The following is a 22,462-nucleotide window of genomic DNA, read 5'->3' as shown; positions in this document are numbered from 1 at the left end:
TTGTTAAAATATAGTAGTACAATTGAAATGAATCGAATTGGTGTACACTTTTCAGAAGAAAAAAAACAACTATCAAACTAAACACCTCTTAGTGTACACGTTTGAAACGATTTAAACCAAACACCACCACTTATTAATTATTCTATCTGTGCATGTGATCTCACTTTTTTTTTTTTTGGAAGGCAAATTTTATTAGAAAGAGACACACAAGCAGCGTGCTCTCAATACAAACCTGTCACAACACCCAAATACAAAGCAAAAGAAGACCACCCAACAAGACACCAAACAACATTACATAACCAAACTCTTAGGATTTGTTTTCCAAGAATTAAACTCTCCATGAATCATCTTCTTTCTATTCGATAGCCACAGATGCGAGATTACGCGAAGGCTAACCATAATGTCTTCATCTTTAACCGCCTGTCTCTGATCAATGGGACCATGAACGAGCTTGTTTCGCCACCTCCATATTAGCCAAAGAAGTATTCTGCTTGTAGCCCACATCACTTTATTTATATTCTCCGGACCAATATTGTATGTGGTTGCGTTTATAGCATTAGGAATATCATTTGGAATGTTAATTGCAGCATGCCACCAAGAAAAGAAATTTCTCCAAAGTGGTATCGTGTATCTGCATTTAACAAATAAGTGTGCAGAGTCCTCATCAAGCTCCTCACAAAATGGACAAATTGGGTCGATGTCAATACCACGAACCACCAAATTTTTTCTCGTTGCTAGCTTGTCCAGATTTAATTGCCATGAGAAAATATTAATTTTCTTAGGCAAACAAGTCAACCAACTAACCAGAGGCGGATCTAGAGTGTAAGGAGGGGGGGCGCCCGCCCCCGGTGGATTTCGAAATTTTAGTGTAAAAATTTTGGATTTTTCGACTTTGCCCCCGGTGAATTTTTTTTTTTTGCCCCAAAAGCTTTATATTTTGCCCCAAAACCTTCAAATTTTGTTCAAAATTCTCCAAATTTTGACCCAAAACCTTCAAATTTTACCCACAAATCTTCAAATTTTACCCACAAATCTTCAAATTTTGCCCCAAAACCTCCATATTTTACTCAAAAAAATTGCTATGGTTTTAAAAAAAATTTCGCCCCCGGTGGGAAAAAATTCTGGATCCGCCACTGCAACTAACTGAGTTTAAATTTGGGTGACACTTAAGAATGTGTGTATCAATAAGCGAGGAAAGATGACTGACTGTGAACGATCCATTAGATTTAAGAGACCAACTCCATGAGTCGTCCTTATCAGATAACATAGGACCCGCAGCGATCGAATCTGAGAGATTGTTTAGATCGCTCAACGCCCTGCCTCGAATCGAATTTGTCCATTCCCAGTATCCCTCCAAACCATGGTTCGAGTTACCAACTCTTTCGGCAACTAGGCAACTTTTATTTGTTTCGAGAGCGAAGAGTCTTGGGAATGTGGAGCAAAGGTTTTTTGTTGAGTTAGGCAACCAAATGTCAAACCGGAAGGAAGTTGTCATGCCATTACCAATAACCCGAGTGAATGAGGATGAGAAAGGGATACCAGCTTTGTCAATTTCTTTTCCTGCTTTTATAATCTTGTGCCATAAACTTGAGGAATTACGAGAAATCGTATCATTTTGGAACCCTCCATCGTCCCCATATAAAGAGGAGATATCTTGTTCCATAGCGAGTCTTTTTCATTTCTAAATCGCCACCACCATTTAGCTAATAAGCTAAGGTTTTTTGCTCGGAGACTTCCAATACCAAGCCCGCCCCGTGCTTTTGGGTCAAGCACTTTATTCCAATTCACCAACGTTATCGACTTACCATCGAGGTTATTCCAAAAAAATTTCCTCCTCAAGGCTTCAAGTTGATTGATCACACTAATTGGGGCTTTGAAAATTGACATAAAGTGGTAAACTGCTTAATACTGACTTTGTTAACGTAGCTCGGCCCCGATAGAGAGGGTTTTTGCTTTCCATGGATTAAGTTTGGTCAGGAATTTGTTTTTGATTCCCTCCCAAGCGTTTGATTTTGACATTCGGAGCCCGACGGGCAGGCCCAAATACGTAAAAGGAAGAGTACCCATTGCACAATTGAAGGCTTGGCAAATCTCAGCAACCTCCTGAGCAGAAACGTTTATACCAAATATCCTACTTTTAGAGAAATTAATTCTCAGACCAGATGCGTCACCAAAGCATGAAGCAATACTGATTAAGTTGGAAATATTCGATATTGACCATTCACCGAAAAATAAGGCATCGTCCGCGTACTGTAAGTGGGTTAAATTTATTTTTTTGATACCCACTGAGATACCTTTATATAAACCCATATTACTTGCATCTTTCAACACCACATTCAACACCATATCACTTAATGAAGTTTGACCAACGTCTGTTGGAGTTAAGAATAAACCCAAATATTAGGGTCTTCCAAGTAAAAAAAAAAAAAAAACGAAAGGTCAATTCGTATTATTTGCACCAAACATTAGGATTAATCATGTAATTTTCTCTAAAAAAATCTTTAAATATAAAAGTAGCCTGCCGATATTTGGAGAGCCATCGCAAAATATCTGGTTCATTTAAATAAAAGTCAACCATCGAAAAATATCTGAACGCCGACATGGACAAAGTATGAGGTGGAACCCTGATCATACCATAACACGTGTAAAAGCATATGACAGCTGGCAATTTATATTCTTTCCCCCTCGCAAGTCCTCTTGAACGTACGTACTTTATTCGTTTCACTTTCTCATCCAAAAAATATCCAAAACTAACAAATTCTTTTCTTCAAATTTTATTTAGTTATATCTTTTATTTTATTTGTGCATATTTGTGATATATGAAAGATATAGTTTATTCTCCGGTGACCGTAACGGTGACTGTAACGGAAACGTATTCTGTGACGTTGGAGATGACCGGCAGCGAGTCTGTAGTGCAGGAAGAGAGCTCATTTATGGTATTAAACTTACTATGTATTTAATTATTCGTATATATGCTGTATGATGTTAGATTGTGGTGGATAATTTCTACGATCTATTTGGTTTTAAATTTGTTTTTTACGCCTTTATTGTTTAATTTTGTTCTATTTGATTGTGTATACTTTCACAATTATTATATTTGTGTTGATTATTGTGTAGGAGTGTTGCGTGTTGCATATTAAGATCTCTAATGGCGTATTTGTATTACACTTGGAGTATAATCACTTGTGAACAAATTAATTGAATTAATTATATGGATTAGTGTTTGTTTAGGTACTTGCTTGTTTTGATATATTTTAGAAATAGAGGATTAGTGATGATTTGCGGAGCCCATCGGGCCGAGTAATTGGGCTTGGTCCATGGGCCGCGGTCAAGTCTTCCTCCTAAACCCTAATTCTCTCTTATAAATAGAGGGGTAATCTAATCATTTAGGGTACACAATTCTCACTAAGGTTTTACCTACGACTCCTCGTAGGGTTTTCCCCTTCGCCGCCGATCGGCGCCCTCCATCGGCCGGCGGTCAGCCATAACCACCCTCCCGAGATCATCATTTCGGCTAGGGTTATCACGGTAACCGGACCGGAGGTTAGAACGGTTGATCCAAAAAACCCCCCCTCTAATGCTCTCAAGTATGTTTCTAGCCCTAGGCGGATATATGCTTGATCAAGTGGTGCTTTCGTTGAGAGATGCTACAAACAGTCTCTGTGTTCCTATCATCAAAAGAATCAACCGATCATATCTGATCAGCATCTGTAAGTTCTCCTTTAAATTCATTAAATTGAATAATACAAACTGATGTATATGCATTTGCACAGAATTCAACGACAAAAGTTTATGTTCATGGTTAGATCAAAAATATATATAATCATACCCAACATGTGCTGGTATAACATTAAATATATATTCGTTTAATAAATTCATCGATAAAGGAAGTCTCCTGATAATTCGATACTTTTGTTGATTATATATTGGTTAACTTCTTAGTATCATTCATGATGGTTGGCATGCATAAGCATACATCAATTACTGTGTCATATAATTCAAACGACACCAAAAATCGTGATAAGGGATTGTTTATTATTTTATGTGATTTAAAGAATCATGTTTATGTTTATAAGTAATCAAATTGTGATCTTTGAAAACAGGACCAAATATATGTTATAATATCTCGATATTATATTCTTTCTTATATTGCAATTAATAAATCTGAGTCGGTGCTTTCCTCGACTGTATATACGTCGGATATTTGTTTTTGTCTTTTCTTTTGTTGATTACTAACAAGGATTGGGAAAAGTACAAGCGTACAAGCCTTGGTACAACAAACAAACGGACCGGCACGGGATCATTAGCCTTCGCACACTTTACGAATTGCTCGTGGACGAGTTAAATCTAACTCGTTTCGTAAGTTTTCATATTCGTATTAGTTGATAACAATTACTCGTATATACATGTTTACGTACAGACGAATATGTTTTTTAACAAATGAACAAAGTTTCTGATTTAGATGAGATATTCACTCCAAAGGAAACGGAACTTGATTCGGATTATTTTGGAAACGATGTGATTAAGTTGGGAATAATACAACTATGTCATCCCATATCGTTTTTACTTCGGCTTTAAGAATCTATTTAAAAAATGAATATCTACTACAGATCTAATACTAAAATAGATGGTTGATATTGACCAAAATAATGTGTACACGTAATCTCTAAAAGAAATATTTGTTTCAAATATTAGTCGGGCATTATCCACTAAAAGAATCGCCATGAGTATCGGGCATTTATTTGACTTATTATTAACAGATTGTGGAGTATGTACATAATTTCTATTACAGGGTCAAATTTATCACCATTTATTTTTATCTCGTGAAGCTTTTTATGCGACGATATTTCGCAAATCTTTAATCACGAGGATTAATTCACGCATGGCCAATGTATTGGGTAGAACTGCGATGCCAACCCGCTTTTTTGATACAATTACACTGTCTTTTCACGGTGCCACTGTGTGGCGTTAATCGTGAAGCATCTCCAGTTACCTTATCCGCAGATAATTTGTGATATGCACATTGCACCATGGCGGCTTTGCGTAAGGCCATGGTTGCAAGATTTTTTGTGCGGTTCGCAACACTTTGTATGTGTTGCGCGCACTTTTCCTTTGCACCATGGCGGCTCCGCGTAAGGCCATGGTTGCAAGAATTTTTGTGCGATTCGCAACACTTTGCATGTGTTGCGCGCACTTTAAAGGTGGTGTCAACTTAATGTTGGATTTCAACACCACAAAATACTTTCGAAGTATTGAAATGGGGCCTAGCATGGTACTACGTTATCAATTGGAAAGACGTGTTAAATTTTCATGTGCGGCCATATAACCTATATTTGGTGGGCCCGTTTGTACAATATGCGTTCTCGGAATATCTCCCTTTTGAGGAGCGTCATTATGCCTCTGGACAGCCCCGGGTCGCTCCCGGTTCATGCTCTGTGGTGTCGTCATTGACTGTATACTAGTTTGTCAGAAGAGCTGACGCACTTCATTACCCTGTTTTACGGTGAAGGCATAGATATGTGATGTAAAATATTCCGTAGCACACTTCAGCAATACACGATATCTTTCCGTAGTTCCTTTGCGCTTCGGACGCCATTGTGGGCGTTAATTCCGAGTAGTACCATCCCCACTTCTCGTGATTCATTTGTGCATTTCAGTTTATTCATGCTTCGCGCACTTTGCCTTAGTCCATGGCGGCTCTGCGTAAGCCCATGGCTGCATTTTACGTGTGATGAGCAACATATCGCCTATGTATTGCGCGCACTTTGTCTAAATCCATGGCGGCTCTGCGTAAGCCCATGGCTGCAGTTTATGTGCGGTACGCAACACAAGGCATATGTGTTGCGCGCATTTTTCCTTTGCACCATGGCGGCTCTGCGTAAGGCCATGGTTACAAGATTTTTTGTGCGGTTCGCAACACTTTGCATGTGTTGCACGCACTTTTCCTTTGCACCATGGCGGCTTCGCGTAAGGCCATGGTTGCAACAATTTTTGTGCGGTCCGCAACACTTTGCATATGTTGCGCGCACTTTTCCTTTGCACCATGGCGGCTTCGCGTAAGGCCATGGTTGCAAGATTATTTGTGCGGTCCGCAACACTTTGCATGTGTTGCGCGCACTTTTCCTTTGCACCATGGCGGCTTCGCGTAAGGCCATGGTTGCAACAATTTTTGTGCGGTTCGCAACACTTTGCGTGTGTTGCGCGCACTTTTCCTTTGCACCATGGCGGCTCCGCGTAAGGCCATGGTTGCAAGATTTTTTGTACGGTTCGCAACACTTTGCATGTGTTGCGCGCACTTTTCCTTTGCACCATGGCGGCTCCGCGTAAGGCCATGGTTGCAAGATTTTTTGTGCGGTTCGCAACACTTTGCATGTGTTGCGCGCACTTTTCCTTTGCACCATGGCGGCTCCGCGTAAGGCCATGGTTGCAAGATATTTTGTGCGGTTCGCAACACTTTGCATGTGTTGCGCGCACTTTTCCTTTGCACCATGGCGGCTCCGCGTAAGGCCATGGTTGCAAGATTATTTGTGCGGTTCGCAACACTTTGCGTGTGTTGCGCGCACTTTTCCTTTGCACCATGGCGGCTCCGCGTAAGGCCATGGTTGCAAGATTATTTGTGCGGTTCGCAACACTTTGCGTGTGTTGCGCGCACTTTTCCTTTGCACCATGGCGGCTTCGCGTAAGGCCATGGTTGCAAGATTATTTGTGCGGTCTGCAACACTTTACATGTGTTGCGCGCACTTTTCCTTTGCACCATGGCGGCTTCGCGTAAGGCCATGGTTGCAACAATTTTTGTGCGGTTCGCAACACTTTGCGTGTGTTGCGCGCACTTTTCCTTTGCACCATGGCGGCTTCGAGTAAGGCCATGGTTGCAAGATTATGTGTGCGGTCCGCAACACTTTGCATGTGTTGCGCGCACTTTTCCTTTGCACCATGGCGGCTTCGCGTAAGGCCATGGTTGCAACAATTTTTGTGCGGTTCTCAACACTTTGCGTGTGTTGCGCGCACTTTTCCTTTGCACCATGGCGGCTTCGCGTAAGGCCATGGTTGCAAGATTATTTGTGCGGTCCGCAACACTTTGCATGTGTTGCACGCACTTTTCATTTGCACCATGGCAGCTTCGCGTAAGGCCATGGTTGCAACAATTTTTGTGCGGTCCGCAACACTTTGCATGTGTTACGCGCACTTTTCCTTTGCACCATGGCGGCTCCGCGTAAGGCCATGGTTGTAAGATTTTTTGTGCGGTTCGCAACACTTTGCATGTGTTGCGCGCACTTTTCCTTTGCACCATGGCGGCTCCGCGTAAGGCCATGGTTGCAAGATTATTTGTGCGGTTCGCAACACTTTGCGTGTGTTGCGCGCACTTTTCCTTTGCACCATGGCGGCTTCGCGTAAGGCCATGGTTGCAAGATTATTTGTGCGGTTTTGCAACACTTTGCGTGTGTTGCGCGCACTTTTCCTTTGCACCATGGCGGCTTCGCGTAAGGCCATGGTTGCAAGATTATTTGTGCGGTCCGCAACACTTTGCATGTGTTGCGCACACTTTTCCTTTGCACCATGGCGGCTTCGCGTAAGGCCATGGTTGCAACAATTTTTGTGCGGTCCGCAACACTTTGCATGTCTTGCGCGCACTTTTCCTTTGCACCATGGCGGCTCCGCGTAAGGCCATGGTTGCAAGATTTTTTGTGCGGTTCGCAACACTTTGCATGTGTTGCGCGCACTTTTCCTTTGCACCATGGCGGCTCCGCGTAAGGCCATGGTTGCAAGATTATTTGTGCGGTTCGCAACACTTTGCGTGTGTTGCGCGCACTTTTCCTTTGCACCATGGCGGCTTCGCATAAGGCCATGGTTGCAAGATTATTTGTGAGGTCCGCAACACTTTGCATGTGTTGCGCGCACTTTTCCTTTGCACCATGGCGGCTTCGCGTAAGGCCATGGTTGCAACAATTTTTGTGCGGTTCGCAACACTTTGCTTGTGTTGCGCGTACTTTTCCTTTGCACCATGGCGGCTTCGCGTAAGGCCATGGTTGCAAGAATTTTTGTGCGGTTCGCAGCACTTTGCATGTGTTGCGCGCACTTTAAAGGTGGTGTCAACTTAATGTTGGATTTCAACACCACTAAATACTTAGTAGTATTGAAATGGAGGCTACCAGGATATATGGCTTTAACTGATAGGGATGATTTGTTTCCTTTGGCGACGACCCTAAGCCGAAAACACTTTTATGCATTTTGCATTGCGCCATAGGAGCTCCCCGTAAGCCCATGGCCGCAGGATTTTCATGCGACGTACAACACGCAACACTTTGCATATGTGTTGCACACTTTGCTTTTCGCCATGTCGAATCCGTATAAGCCTACGGCGGCACTTCATTTGTGCATTTCGCACATTGCGTAAGACAATGGTGGCTCCGCATAAACCCATGGCCGCACCTCATTTGGCATGCGACGATTTTAAAGAGATGTAATATTTAGCTAGTTGGACTTGATCACCCAAAATTATTAGCTTAGGCATAATACACCTCTTCTTCGTGCAGCTTCCTACCTACTTGCCTACAACCGTTTTTAGGGTTGGTTTTTGGGTTTTAACCGTATGATTAAATATACGGATTTTTCCCGGTTCGTCACATGATTACGATCATTCGAAGGGAGGACACAACATTACGTAGATTATACTTTATCGAATCGATAGAGTAGCTACATAAACCATTCATTCATTTGTGGTTAAGGTTAACAGGTCAGTCTCTCACGACGGTAACCTACGACCTTCACGAGGCCATCGATCAACGAACGTTATCGATGGTGGACTTAACATTTAACCACCCCATCGATATCATCATATCGATCTGGGTTATTCACGGTATCCGGACCGGAGAGTTAAATTCTAAGATCCTTAAACTCCACATTACTCGCAATCCCGCTAGGATTGTCTACGGTTTACGAACCGAAGAGTGGAATTCTGTTGTCCTCAAAATTCTATTGTTCATGGCAAGATTAAACGCGTTGCGGAAATAAAAACTTTCATATGCCAATAAATCTCTCGCACATATTTTATCAGTTTATTGTGCGGTTCCTGCCTACTTAAGGGGTGTCCTCTAGCCCCCGCGTGGCAGAAGCCTGTTTGGTTACAAGGCTAGAATATAACGGCAGGTGAAGAGAATTGAGTTTCCCCTAGCCAAGCGCCACGCAGACTAGAAGGCTGCCAAGTCGACTTAAAATACGAGCATTGGTTTGCTTGTGCATATTAAATTATCCTAAGTATTGGTTTACTTGGGGAAACTCTTAAGTATAAAAACATTGGTTTGTTTTTAGTTAGCATTGCCTTACCACACAACTAAGTGCACCCCTAGTACGTGACAGAGCAAATGATGCTGTAACTTATGAGTATAAACTTTTTTCGTGCGGACTCGCATAAGGGCTTTTTGTTGAAATATTGGTTTATTTTACGCACCGCCCGAACTTGTGCATAAGTTTTGGTTAACTTATGCGCACATTGTGTGAATTGTCTTCATTCGCGATCATAGGCAATTAAAGTCAAATGCACAAATGTCCATGATTACGCTGCGTAAGTGCATGGTTACTTGCTACCCCTCACAAATATGTGGTAGGGATGACTCAATATGACTCTGAGATCGGACTCCGCGAGTTTGAAATGCCTTGTATACAACTACGAGTTCTGATCAGCTACTTGTTACATGATGTCACTTTAACGTGGTCTTATTTATAGTTCGCCATGACATGCTTTCACATTTCATACCGAACTGGGGGGAGTGATGGTATACTATCAGTATCCCTTCAGTTTTGTTTTTGCTACATCGCTGCTTTGTGCATTGCGGATGGTAGTGGAAGTTAGCATGCTCACATCGCTACATTGCGTTAAGCGCAAGGATGCATCGCGAGTAGTGTGGTTAACATACATGCGTCACATTTGGTCGTATCACGCATGATTGCAATGCGCGGGGTTGTGTCGTGCATAGTTATGATGTGTAGGCCGTACTGTGCAGGGTTCCACCCTACGGATCCCCGCTCGCCTCATGACTGCATGACATGCGGAATTATTACATCGCATCATCACATTACTATGTGGATTCGTTATGCATTTGACTTCGTAGTCGGTGCGGGTTATGTGATGAGTTATTTGCGGTGGCATATTTGTAACTTCGATATGACATTAATATGTCACACCGAACTTGGGGGACTTGATGATGTGCGGAGCCCATCGGGCCGAGTAATTGGGCTTGGTCCATGGGCCGCGGTCAAGTCTTCCTCCTAAACCCTAATTCTCTCTTATAAATAGAGGGGTAATCTAATCATTTAGGGTACACAATTCTCACTAAGGTTTTACCTACGACTCCTCGTAGGGTTTTCCCCTTCGCCGCCGATCGGCGCCCTCCATCGGCCGGCGGTCAGCCATAACCACCCTCCCGAGATCATCATCTCGGCTAGGGTTATCACGGTAACCGGACCGGAGGTTAGAACGGTTGATCCAAAAAACCCCCCCTCTAATGCTCTCAAGTATGTTTCTAGCCCTAGGCGGAAATATGCTTGATCAATTAGTTACCAGTTCATACATTTATGTTGAAAAGTTTTTGTAATTGAAATAGTTTAAAATCATGTAATTACTAGGTCATTAGTCCAACCAGAAGCATAGTGGTAGCACAAATTATGATTATGATCTTTTGTAAATTTAATATTAATGTTAAATATTAATTAGTGATAGCCTAAATGAATCACGAATAGTGGTTTTATATCTAATACAGTATCAGGATTGTGGTTTCTATTTGTATCTAAATCTGTAAGCTTTGATCAAGTGCTATGTGACACTTTCATGTCTGATACATTCTTCACCACTTCCACATGTGTTTTTAATCGCATTTAGCTTGATTGACTAGCGTTTGTACATGTTTGATCTTTTTGCTGAAATCCTGTTCTCGTGTTTTTATGTATCGTTGTTTTCTCATATGTGGTGCTCACTAGAACTTGTATCAGGTATCTCAGAAAAATGAGCCATTAGAATGGACCAATGAGAAACATAGCTTATTTCTAAAATCGATCGAAGCATCATTTGTTGATCAGTTATATCACTCTTTGGATTTGCAAAGTTGTCAAACACAAAAAACGTGTTCCTCAGATGCAATTTAGTCTCAGAGAAACTATCTCAACGCTTGCATTTCTTCTGGCCAGGTTTAAAATCTAAATCGCTTAGCAATATTCACTGCCATTTTCTATTTGTACATCACATCTAAAGGTCTTATTATTAATTATACCTTTCTAATGCAATTTATTTGTCTTCAGGTGACGGATCAAAATTTTGTTGAAGATATGACGGAGAAGGATAAAAGACCGTCAAGCAGAAAAAGGACGCGCAATTCTATTATTGATCATGTGGGTGATGATCAGGTAACTTACAAATCTGATGTTATGTGTTTAAAGTCATATATAGAGGTGACAAGTGTGTGTGTGTGTGTGTGTGTAGTAGTTGATTTGACCCTGTATTCAACTAGTTCCTCGTGTCACCTTTTACAATATCTATGTCAAGTTGCTCATTCAAATATTTTCACAGGTAGTTCCTTTTTGCTCTTCTGCTTCAAGTGAAATCCATATTGGCTTTCCCACAAAAGGATGATTTATTCATGTGTTCTTAACCAATGAGATGTACTAGATGATCATTCATATCTTCTTAACCAGATATTATAATTAAACCCAAGCTTGTCTTTAAGACCTTGCTCATGCCTAAATGTTGCACAAACTTGAAGTTGTACATGATATAATGATGAGAAGATCATGGAAATGTCAACAAAAGGATGTTTAACTCAGACTTTGAAATTTAGGATAGTTAGATTGATCACTGATCAATTTGTTCGGTTATTATTGCAATCATATACTTGATTGGTAGCACAAGTATTCATTCTTGTTCGTTGTTCATTCATTAGTTTGTGTAGAAAATTGATATTTCATGATATTCGTTGCAACTCAAAAAGGATATTTTGAAAATTACTCCTTATCATCTTGTTCAATGATGTATTCTGAACCCGTTGGACCTAGATTGAGATGTTCGATTGAAAAAGGTATCGATATATTCATAATCTTTTTTACTATATTCACAACAACTGTACATTAACAGATTGTACGGTACAACATATCAATGCATTTATGGCGGATGTAGTTAAAAAGATGGTGGATATACAACCACCCATTGAAAAGAGATCTCTGTAATCAGTTAGGCAGGCCTCGATGTTTGGCCGATAGAGGCCGACTTAGGTAGCACCATTGACGGTTGCTTAACCCGACCGATCAAATAGTTACCTTAGTGTGGTCGTTGGAAATTCGACAACTGCTATCATCAGGGGGGTTCGAAATATCTTTACTTGAGGCCTAAATCGACTTCTTTTCTGGTTAGTTGCGGCGACAGATGTGGTGATTTGATGACTAGCTCGTCCCGATTCGAAGAAAAAATTTAATAAGTCGGGGAACTGTCAAAAGTCGGGTCCAAGACGTTCAATTGTCTCAATTATTCGCTAGCATCTATCTATTATCTATTACATCTTATAAATCATGAAAATAAATCCTACATGTCAGGCCATTAGCATATCCTAATCTCACTTGATGACATGTTAATCACTCTCCTAATTACAATTACCACCTAAATGCCACGCTGTCAAAACTTTAAAAAAACAAAACAAAACAAAAAAAACGATCGTATATCTATCTTCTCCTTCTTCGTCTCTTAAACCCTCCAGATACAAACCCTAAATCTCATCGGTTGTCTTGTATACAACCCATCAAATACAAACCATATATCTCAATTGATTCAATGGGTTAAAAAAAAAAACAAACAGAAGCCTAAATTGATGAATCGAATTCGTGATTTTGTGCCAAAAAAGATGATATTAAAGGAACGCCGTATCAATATTTCGTCCTATATCTTAGATTGCCACATTTCATCAAATCTTTTCTTTAACCAGGTTTGTTACTTAATCGATTTAAGTAATCGATGAAAAAGATGAAATTAATCGATGTTAGTAATTTTATGTTTTGTATAATTATATGTTTGATTAAAATAATCAGACATTTTTGTTGTTAGACTAATTCACGTCATTATTATGTTGTTAGATCTTCAAATGTGTAAGGTGTTCGATGTGTGGATTGTGTTGTTAAAGATGCACATAAGGTGTTCGATCATTTGCCTCAGTGAAAGTTCCCTGCTTTTTATTGAACTATTTATACATATTTTGTTAGCTACATATTTTTTATGAATGTTAGTAATGATGATCTCCATATTATTGTAAAAAGGATAATTCTTGACGTATCTTAAAATGAATGTTAGTAATGATGATCTCCAAGCATCTTACCCTTCTCCTGAAAAACCACTGTAAATCCCATGTTTTCATTGCTAAAGCTAATTAATTTGACCGTTTTCTCTTCATATTTTTCTCTTTAATCTGATACTTGGATTGATTAGGGATAGTGAGTTCATTATTCCCTAGGTTTCGTATCATAATTTGGGATTTTAGTTTATTTTATGTTATGTCAGGGTTTTGTTTAATCATGTACAACTAATTATAATTATAATTCTTAGTTCTCTTATGTTATAATTCTTACAAGTATTCTGTATTGAGCCAAAACAGGGTTATCTGTAGGTTTGTGCTGAGTTCATTATTCCCTAGGTTTCGTATCATAATTTGGGATTTCAGTTTATTTTATGTTATGCCAGGGTTTTGTTTAATCATGTACGACTAATTATAATTATAATTATAATTATAATTATGATTATAATTCTTAGTTCTCTTATGTTATAATTCTTACAAGTATTCTGTATTGAGCCAAAACAGGGTTATCTGTAGGTTTGTGCTGACCCGTTTGACATAAGGAAGATAATATAATATCTAAAACAACCCACTCATTAGTAACCGACAAGTACAATCTAAATTGTCCAATCAATAGAGTTTGGATTCGGGAAGGGTACAACTTATGTAGGTGTGTCGAAGTTAATTCATTTTAAGTATTATATCTGTAGGTGTGTCGCAACATTCTTCGAGAGATGGAAATCAATTTAACATATGATCATTCAACAAAGTCTAATCTAATGGGTAATTTGGGTTATGTAATGAGTGAACATAGGGGTTGGAAATCCATTCAGCCAAGTTATTAAAGCCGCTAAAGGCCTTCAATACACTTAACCAGGTCAGTATTTAGGTACAAAAAGCTCTTTGAGCCAATTATGGACTCCTAGACATGAATTGAGTTAATTTGAGTCGTCAGATATGTAAAAGTTCTTCAAATTTCTGTTCAAATTCTTGTGATAACCTTATGTGAGTTGGTCGTTGCAAGAAATGTCCATTCATTGCTCACTTTGCGAATTTTTACCTTAGTATACTTTTTCATTTCGAATTTCGCATTCATTTTTCGCTGGATCACCTAACTAAAGTTATATTCGCATTCATCTTATATTTTATGTAACATTACCTTTACTAAGAGGTATGGATTTGTGCAAACCTTATGTGTTGCTTTTGAGAGCGGTGTGGATGACACATCTAATATTGAATTCTATGCTAATAATTGTGAGCATCTCCATTGAACAAGTATTCTATAACGAAGTACACATTTTTGGCCTTTTCCCAATTACACATGACATGAAATGCAACAGTGATAAGTCTAACTTAAGTCATGATGGTTGTGTAATGTGCAAAAATCATTTTAAAATTGTGGTGTAATGTGCAAAAATCATTTTCCTGATTGTATATTTACTTTCGAGAAACTTATCTCAAATGCTACTACGTCTTATTTTAAAGTTAATTTTTTGGTTTGACCCATTCGAGGTATAGCCTAACCTGAGTCGCCCTGGAAGGAAGTAAATGTCAAAACATAAACCCTTGGATTCAAAACTAATATTGTATCACTCACTTTTACAGATCTGCATGCCTTCATAATTGGAAGTTACGTCATCTCAACGATGCTGGCCAGTGAAAGGGCTTTCCGTTGATCAAATCAGAACAGAGAGAGCGCCAATTTTGCTTAGTCAAATTTGGAAGTGGTGTATAATTTTTGTCAAAAGTTCTTTACTGTTGTCAATATGGGTAAGAAAGATCGTATACCAATATACGCACTGGTTGTCTTGCTTAAACGTTATTCTTATGTTTTTTCTTCACCTAATTTAGCATAGTTGTTTTTGCAAATTTCGTCATCCCTGTGTTTTGATTTTACTGCTTTTGGAACCATTCATAATCGTACCAATTCGGGACACTGTGGATGGAAGCCCTGTTTTCTATTGTATTAGGATTGAGCTATTGGACCAGATGCATGGCACCTCTGATACGATGACTACGATGACAGCAGGCGTGTAAAGTTTGAAAGAATGAGAAGATGTGGGTGCAATATTGCGGAATAGGCACCGCGTACTCTTCGAAGGTTAGTTTCAAGTAAATGAAGGTCATTTTAATTTTGTCAATATTACTCTATATATCTAAATGATATACATCAAATGAATAGTAGCTACATTAGCTTCACAAACACCCCTCAAACTTTTTACATTTTCACAATTCAACCCCGCTCTTTATAACACTTAACTTTATAGCTTTTACAAACTTACCACATAGTTTTCACATTTTATACTTTAACCATTACAGTTCTCATTCATTATAAATCGATCCCATAATTTTTACTAACTAACAACTATTCATTATTTATATCTAAATGATTTACATCAAATGAATAGTAACTACATTAGTTTCACAAACACCCCTCAAACTTTTTATATTTTCACAATTCAACCCCGCTCTTTATAACACTTAACTTTATAGCTTTTACAAACTTACCACATAGTTTTCACATTTTATACTTTAACCATTACAGTTCTCATTCATTATAAATCGATTCCATAATTTTTACTAACTAACAACTATTCATTATTATTATTATTATTATTATTATTATTATTATTATTATTATTATATTAAATCAACTATATAATTTTTCACTTTATTATTATTTAACTTTTTTTCTTATTATAAATTAACTACGTAATTCATTATATATATATATATATATATATATATATATATATATATATATATATATATATATATATATATATATATATATATATATATATATATATTATTCTCTACATCTCTAAAAGACAAAGCCTTTATGAATAGTTCTTCCCCATGCTTTAATCGTTTATACGTCGTGCAAAAAGGTTGTACCCACAATGACATCACACTAAACATTGAGAACCATTATAAGCTTTAGGGCGCCAAATGTAAATTCCTAGGGTAAAAAATGTAAACTCCATAGGGGTCTAAAGTTAAAGTTCAAGGGCCAAATCGTAACCTCCTTTATTTTTCATAAAACTCCCCAACAAATCCACCTAAATTTTTAACCGCCTTTAAATTTCCGTACAATTTGGGATAGGTTTAACCGACATAACCATTAAACACGAAATAATTTTACGAACCAAAAACAACAAATTATATCCGAAACGGAGTCCCGACGCGGAGCGAGGGCTACTCCACTAGTTATATATCTATATCTAAAAGGCAAAGGTCAAATGAATAGTAAAAGGCAAAGGCCAAATGAATAAATGAATAGTACTATTCATTTGGCCACTTTACGCAAACTTCACCCCCCAACTTTTATTAACATACAAATCACACCCCCACTTTATACTCTTATTCATCTTTTATTAAAATACAAATGGCACCCCCACTTTATACTCTTATTAAAATACAAATCGCACCCCCACTTTACACGTATATTTTTTTCCCCAAAATTCACAAACTTCACCCCCTAACTTTTATTAAAATACAAATCGCACCCCCACTTTATACTCTTATTAAAATACAAATCGCACCCCCACTTTATACGTATATTTTTTTCCCAAAATTCACAAACTTCACCCCCTAACTTTTATTAAAATACAAATCGAACCCCCACTTTACTAACTTTTTTTTTTTTTACTAATATTCAATTTTCACAAACTTAACCCCCTAACTTTTATTAAAATAGAATCGAACTCCCATTTTATACGTATATTTTTTTCAAATTTCACAAACTTAACCCCCTAACTTTTATTAAAATACAAATCGAACTCCCACTTTACTAACTTTTTTTTTAAATAAAACCCGAACGCTAAAAGAAGCAACTTTCACAAAAGGAACAACCCTTCAATGTTAGATGTCGAAAAAAAATTCTTTTTTACAAAATAGATCAAGAATTTTTTTTTAACTCGCATTCAAAACGAAGCTCCCGCCGCGAAGCGAAGGCTCCACAACTAGTTATTTCATAAAGGTTAGAGAGTTGGTATAGAAGGCAATTAACTATTGCATAAATTCCATTTGCGTAACTTATTTTTAGTTGTTAACTATTCTAGCATATAATTTGATGGTAGTGGTATATCATATAATAATAATAATTTCTCAAGAAATTACAACTTGATCTTATGGTATATTTAGTTTCCGTAAGTTCAGTACTAAAATCTCAGCTTCTGTCGCAACATGTCAGACACTTTGATATTTAGTCCTGTCATAGATACACTAAAATATTCTGCGTGGTAGTTGCACATATTTGTTCTATTATAATAATTTTTTAATAAATATTCTCTTATGGTGACTTTTTATGAATGATCCATTTTTTTCTAATTTAGAAGCGTATAAAATTATGATCAAATCTGTGTGGTGGTTGCACATATTTGTTCTATTTTGTCAAGTTGGGGCCTGAAGTTTGTTCAAATTTAGTGGCCCAATTATTCATCATTTCGTGTCACATAGGACCAGTTTTATAATGTTGATCTGAACTAATGCTTCTGAACAGAAACTCGTGCTTGGCTAAGAACTATGTATGTGTATTGAGACTGCTTATCTTTTCAAAGTTCAAGCGACTATATGGACTCCTGCTGCATCTGCCATGTGCTCTATGCTAGATTTGTAAGTTTTACGTATTTACTTATAACTGGATCACTTGGGTTGTTTTATGTCAAATAGGTCAAACTGCTAAAATAAATCAATAGCATTTTTTGTTGGTTAATCACACTATAATAATACAGTTTCCGTAATCATGACCAACAAAAAGGCTATTGTGTCAGTCAAGCAGAGGACTGTTCACACAAAGTTACCCTTTGAGTTCTTGACTGGGATTGGAAAAACATAATTTGCACAATGTGTTAGAAATAGGAGGTTATGTGTATATTATTTGTGGAAGAGATGAATGATAATTTAGAAGTTTGATTGATCTTGAAAACTCTTCTTTTATTGCTTATTGAATTGCTTTGATGCTTGATTACAAATGAGAGGTGAATCCATCTATTTATACTACACCATGGACTAGTCTAGAATACTTCATCATCTAATATCTAGATATTTCCTAAGTATTCTCATGATAATTCTAGACTTAGATATTTTACAAGATTATTCTACATACATTCTACACACTTTCACTACTACATATTACAAGAAGTTTCTACATAATGGGCTATAATCTTGATCCAAAATATTTGTATACTTGCAAGCCCAAATCCAAAACAAATAGCCCAAAATCAAGTTTATTTTCCAACAGCCCCCCTTAAACTTGATTTCGTTACTCCGAGCATATTCCGTAATCTCTGAAACGTCTCGTGTTTTAGAGGCTTTGTGAAAATATCTGCAACTTGGTCAAGTGACTTCGCGTACTTTATCTGCACCTCTTTATTTGTAACACACTCCCTGATGTAATGGTATTTCGTATCAATGTGCTTGCTTCTATCATGGAAGACTGGATTCTTCGCTAGAGCAATCGCAGACTTGTTATCCACATATATCTCTGTAGGTTCCTTTTGAAAAAACTTAAGCACATTTAGTAACTTCCTGAGCCATATTGCATGACAGGTGCACGATGTTGCTGCTACAAACTCGGCTTCACTCGTTGACAGAGTCACAATGGGTTGCTTCTTCGAGCTCCATGTGAACGCCGTATCTCCCATATAGAACACGAAACCACTCGTACTCTTACGATCATCTATGTCTCCAGCCCAATCACTATCACTGTATCCAACTAGCTTGAAGTGCTCAGAAGGCGAATAAAACAGGCCATAGTCAATCGTACCTTTGATGTAGCGAAGTATCCTCTTGGCCGCCTTCAAGTGATTTATTGTAGGTGCTTCCATGTATCGACTTACTAGTCCAACTCCGTAGAGAATATCTGGCCTCGTGCAGGTTAGGTACCTCAGACTTCCAACCAAACTCTTGTATTGTGTTGGGTCCACCAAGTATCCTTCATCATCTTTTGACAATTTGAGATTGCAATCCACCGGTGTATTCATTAACTTGCAGTCATTCATCTTAAACTTCTTGAGCACCTCATTCGCATAACCTTCTTGGGATATGAATATTCCTTCTTTCTTTTGTTTTACCTCGATCCCAAGATAGTAAGCCATAAGTCCAATGTCGGTCATCTCGAACTCCCGAACCATTGCTTTCTTGAACTCCTCAAACATTTTGGGATTACTACCGGTGAATATCAAGTCATCCACGTATAGGCACACAATCATAACATCTCCATCATTGCTAACTTTGGTGTAGAGGGCATGCTCATGGGGGCATTTCGTAAAGTCATTCTGCTGGAAATACTTGTCTATCCTGCTATTCCATGCCCGAGGCGCTTGCTTCAACCCGTATAAGGCCTTTTTCAATTTTAGCACCTTATTCTCTTGGCCTTTCACGATGTATCCCAAAGGTTGTTCTATATAGACTTCTTCTTCTAAGTGACCATTAAGGAACGCGGATTTGACATCCATTTGATAAATCTTCCAATTATGTTGAGCCGCAAGTGAGATTATCAATCTTATAGTTTCTAGACGAGTGATGGGAGCAAATACCTCGTCATAGTCTATGCCGGCTCGTTGACTATATCCCTTCGCCACCAACCTTGCCTTATATCTTTCAACTTCACCTTTGGAATTCTTCTTGGCCTTGTACACCCATTTTACACCAATAGCCTTATGTCCCTTTGGTAGTGTCGCAAGATCCCACGTATTATTCTTCTCGATTGCTTGAATCTCTTCGTCCATAGCACATTTCCACTTTTGGCTTTTTGTTGCGTCTTCATAGCTTATTGGCTCACAATCGGCAAGAAGGCAGAACAATGATAGATCCTCCATAGGCTGTGTTACCTCGTACAACTCCTCAATGCTCCTTGTGTGATGTTGTAGCCTACTTGATTCTCCTCCTGATGTTGGTGTCACTTCATTAGGTGTAGTGGTTGGAGTATGTGGAGAGTGCGGAGATGGTGTACTAGAAGGTTCTTGAACTTCTAGATATTCTTCATTCTTTGCAGTACTCTCGAATGGATAAGGGAGAAAGTCGTAGTTCTCCTCTTTGGGAACATTCCAATCCCATGTTGCTTCTTCATCGAACACCACGTCTCGACTTGAGATTACTTTACCATTCTTGGGATTGTATAGCTTGTAACCCTTCGAACTTGAGTCATAACCCACGAATATGAGTTTCTCGCTTTTATCATCGAGCTTCGTCCTCTTCTGATCTGGCACATGAGCATATGCCACACTTCCGAACACTCGAAGGTGTGAGATGCCGGGCTTCCTTCCACTCCAAGCTTCAATGGGCGTTTTGTTCTTGACACTTCTAGTGGGCGAGCGATTTGATAGATAGATCGCACAGTCTACTGCCTCAGCCCAAAACTCCTTAGGCATCCTTTTGCTCTTTAACATACTCCGGGCCATATCAAGAATGGTCCTATTTTTTCTTTCCGCGACACCATTTTGTTGAGGTGAATACGGAAGAGTTAGAGGACGTCGTAACCCGTTGTTGTCGCAAAATTTCTTGAATTCCTTGGATGTGAACTCTCTTCCACGATCGAATCTCAACGCCTTTATGGTGAGACCACTTTGATTCTCCACAAATGCTTTAAACTTCTTGAACATTCCAAAAGCTTCCGACTTCTCTTTTAGAAAATAGACCCATGTCTTTCGACTAAAATCATCAATGAATAGAATAAAATATCTATTTTTACCAAAAGACAGTGGGCTGATGGGTCCACACACATCCGTGTGAATAAGTTCTAGAGGTTTCTTCGCTCTACTAGAAGCTTCTGTTGGAAAACTGTTTCCAAAGTGCTTTCCTAGAAGGCATCCCTCACATATTTGATCCGAATGATTAATTGGAGGCAAACCCTTCACCATTCCTTTACTTGATAATAATTTTAAGCCTCCAAAATTTAAGTGCCCGTATCTCATGTGCCAAAGCCAAGAATTATCTTTGAAACATGCTTTTAAACATCTTGGAATGTCATGTTGAATATTTAGCATGAACATCCTATTCGTTGACATTGGCACCTTAGCAATCAAACCTCCTTTTTTGTCTCTTAAAGAAAGGGTACGATTTATCATGTGAATATCATAGCCTTTCTCCAAGAGTTGTCCAATACTCAGTATATTCGTCTTCATATTGGGCACATAATACACGTTAGAGATAAATTGATGCCTTCCATTTTTCAAGCAGATGAGAATCTTACCTTTGCCTTTAACTGGGACTTTAGAGGAATCTCCGAAGGTGATATTTCCACTAATTACCTCGTCTAACTCCACAAACATGTTTTTGTCACCGCACATATGGTTGCTTGCACCCGTGTCGAGATACCACAAATTTGATTCTCCGTTATCTTCACCTTTGCATGCTAGTAACAAAGTGTTTTTCACGGCTTCAGTATCTTCTCGCACTAAATTTGCTCTTTTTTGCACGTAATTGTTTGACTTCTCGCATTCCGAAGCATAGTGGCCAAATTTATGACAATTATAGCATTTGGTTTGAGAATTGTCATACCTTGGCCTTCTACTTGTGTAGCCTCTCCCGAGACCTCTTGTCGGGTGAAAATTTTGACTTCTTTCTTCATTTATGTAAGAACTATAACCTCCACGTTTGATATATCCTTGTCCTCGTCCTCGGCCACGTATTGACCACGACCTCGTTGACTCGTTTGATGAGTCTTTTCACTGCTCTCTTCCTTGAAAGACAGTTTTGCTTGTAAAGCTTGCTCCAATGGCTCCTTATTATTCTTATTGAACCTCTCTTCATGGGCTTGTAGTGAACCCATGAGTTCATCGATAGTCATTGATTCTAGATCTTTAGATTCTTCGATGGCTACGACTATATAGTCGAATTTTGAATCTAATGATCTAAGAATCTTCTCAATGACTCTTACATCACTTAGAGTTTCACCATTCATCTTTAATTGATTGACAATCGCCAAGACTCTTGTAAAATAATCGGAAATTGATTCTGAGTCTTTCTTATTTAAGGATTCGAACTCACCTCGTAGTGTTTGTAGTCGAACCTTTTTCACCTTTTCAATTCCCTTGTGAGAATTCTCCAAGATCTCCCATGCTTTCTTGGCGGTGATTGTACTTGCAATTTTCTCAAAAACTCCATCATCTACACTTTGTTGGATGATGGAAAGAGCCTTTTGATCGTTCGTC

At 38.5% G+C, this 22,462-nt stretch overlaps 1 protein-coding gene and 1 long non-coding RNA gene across 3 annotated transcripts; one reads left to right on the top strand and one right to left on the bottom strand.

Moving 5' to 3' along the window:
- Window positions 1–291: 291 nt before the first annotated feature.
- LOC139868235 (uncharacterized) lies at window positions 292–1,663 on the bottom strand. Its single transcript, XM_071856565.1, has 2 exons — window positions 1,208–1,663; window positions 292–738 (listed from the first exon to the last, which is right to left on the bottom strand). The coding sequence occupies exons 1-2, from the start codon at window positions 1,661–1,663 to the stop codon at window positions 292–294; spliced, it is 903 nt and encodes a 300-aa protein (XP_071712666.1).
- A 1,145-nt stretch (window positions 1,664–2,808) lies between these two features.
- LOC139865654 (uncharacterized) lies at window positions 2,809–11,890 on the top strand. 2 transcript variants are annotated; one of them, XR_011765044.1, is made up of 4 exons: window positions 2,809–2,936; window positions 10,987–11,181; window positions 11,293–11,397; window positions 11,561–11,890. It is a non-coding gene; the product is annotated as an uncharacterized lncRNA (long non-coding RNA). The 2 variants fall into 2 exon arrangements; XR_011765045.1 differs by having other exon boundaries at window positions 2,822–2,936; window positions 10,975–11,181.
- The last annotated feature ends 10,572 nt before the right edge of the window (window positions 11,891–22,462 follow it).

The sequence above is a fragment of the Rutidosis leptorrhynchoides genome, chromosome 9 (genome assembly GCF_046630445.1).
Source record: "Rutidosis leptorrhynchoides isolate AG116_Rl617_1_P2 chromosome 9, CSIRO_AGI_Rlap_v1, whole genome shotgun sequence".
NCBI lineage: Eukaryota > Viridiplantae > Streptophyta > Magnoliopsida > Asterales > Asteraceae > Rutidosis > Rutidosis leptorrhynchoides.
Note: the sequence above shows the minus strand (reverse complement) of the source record. Positions and strands in the feature narration are given on the sequence as shown.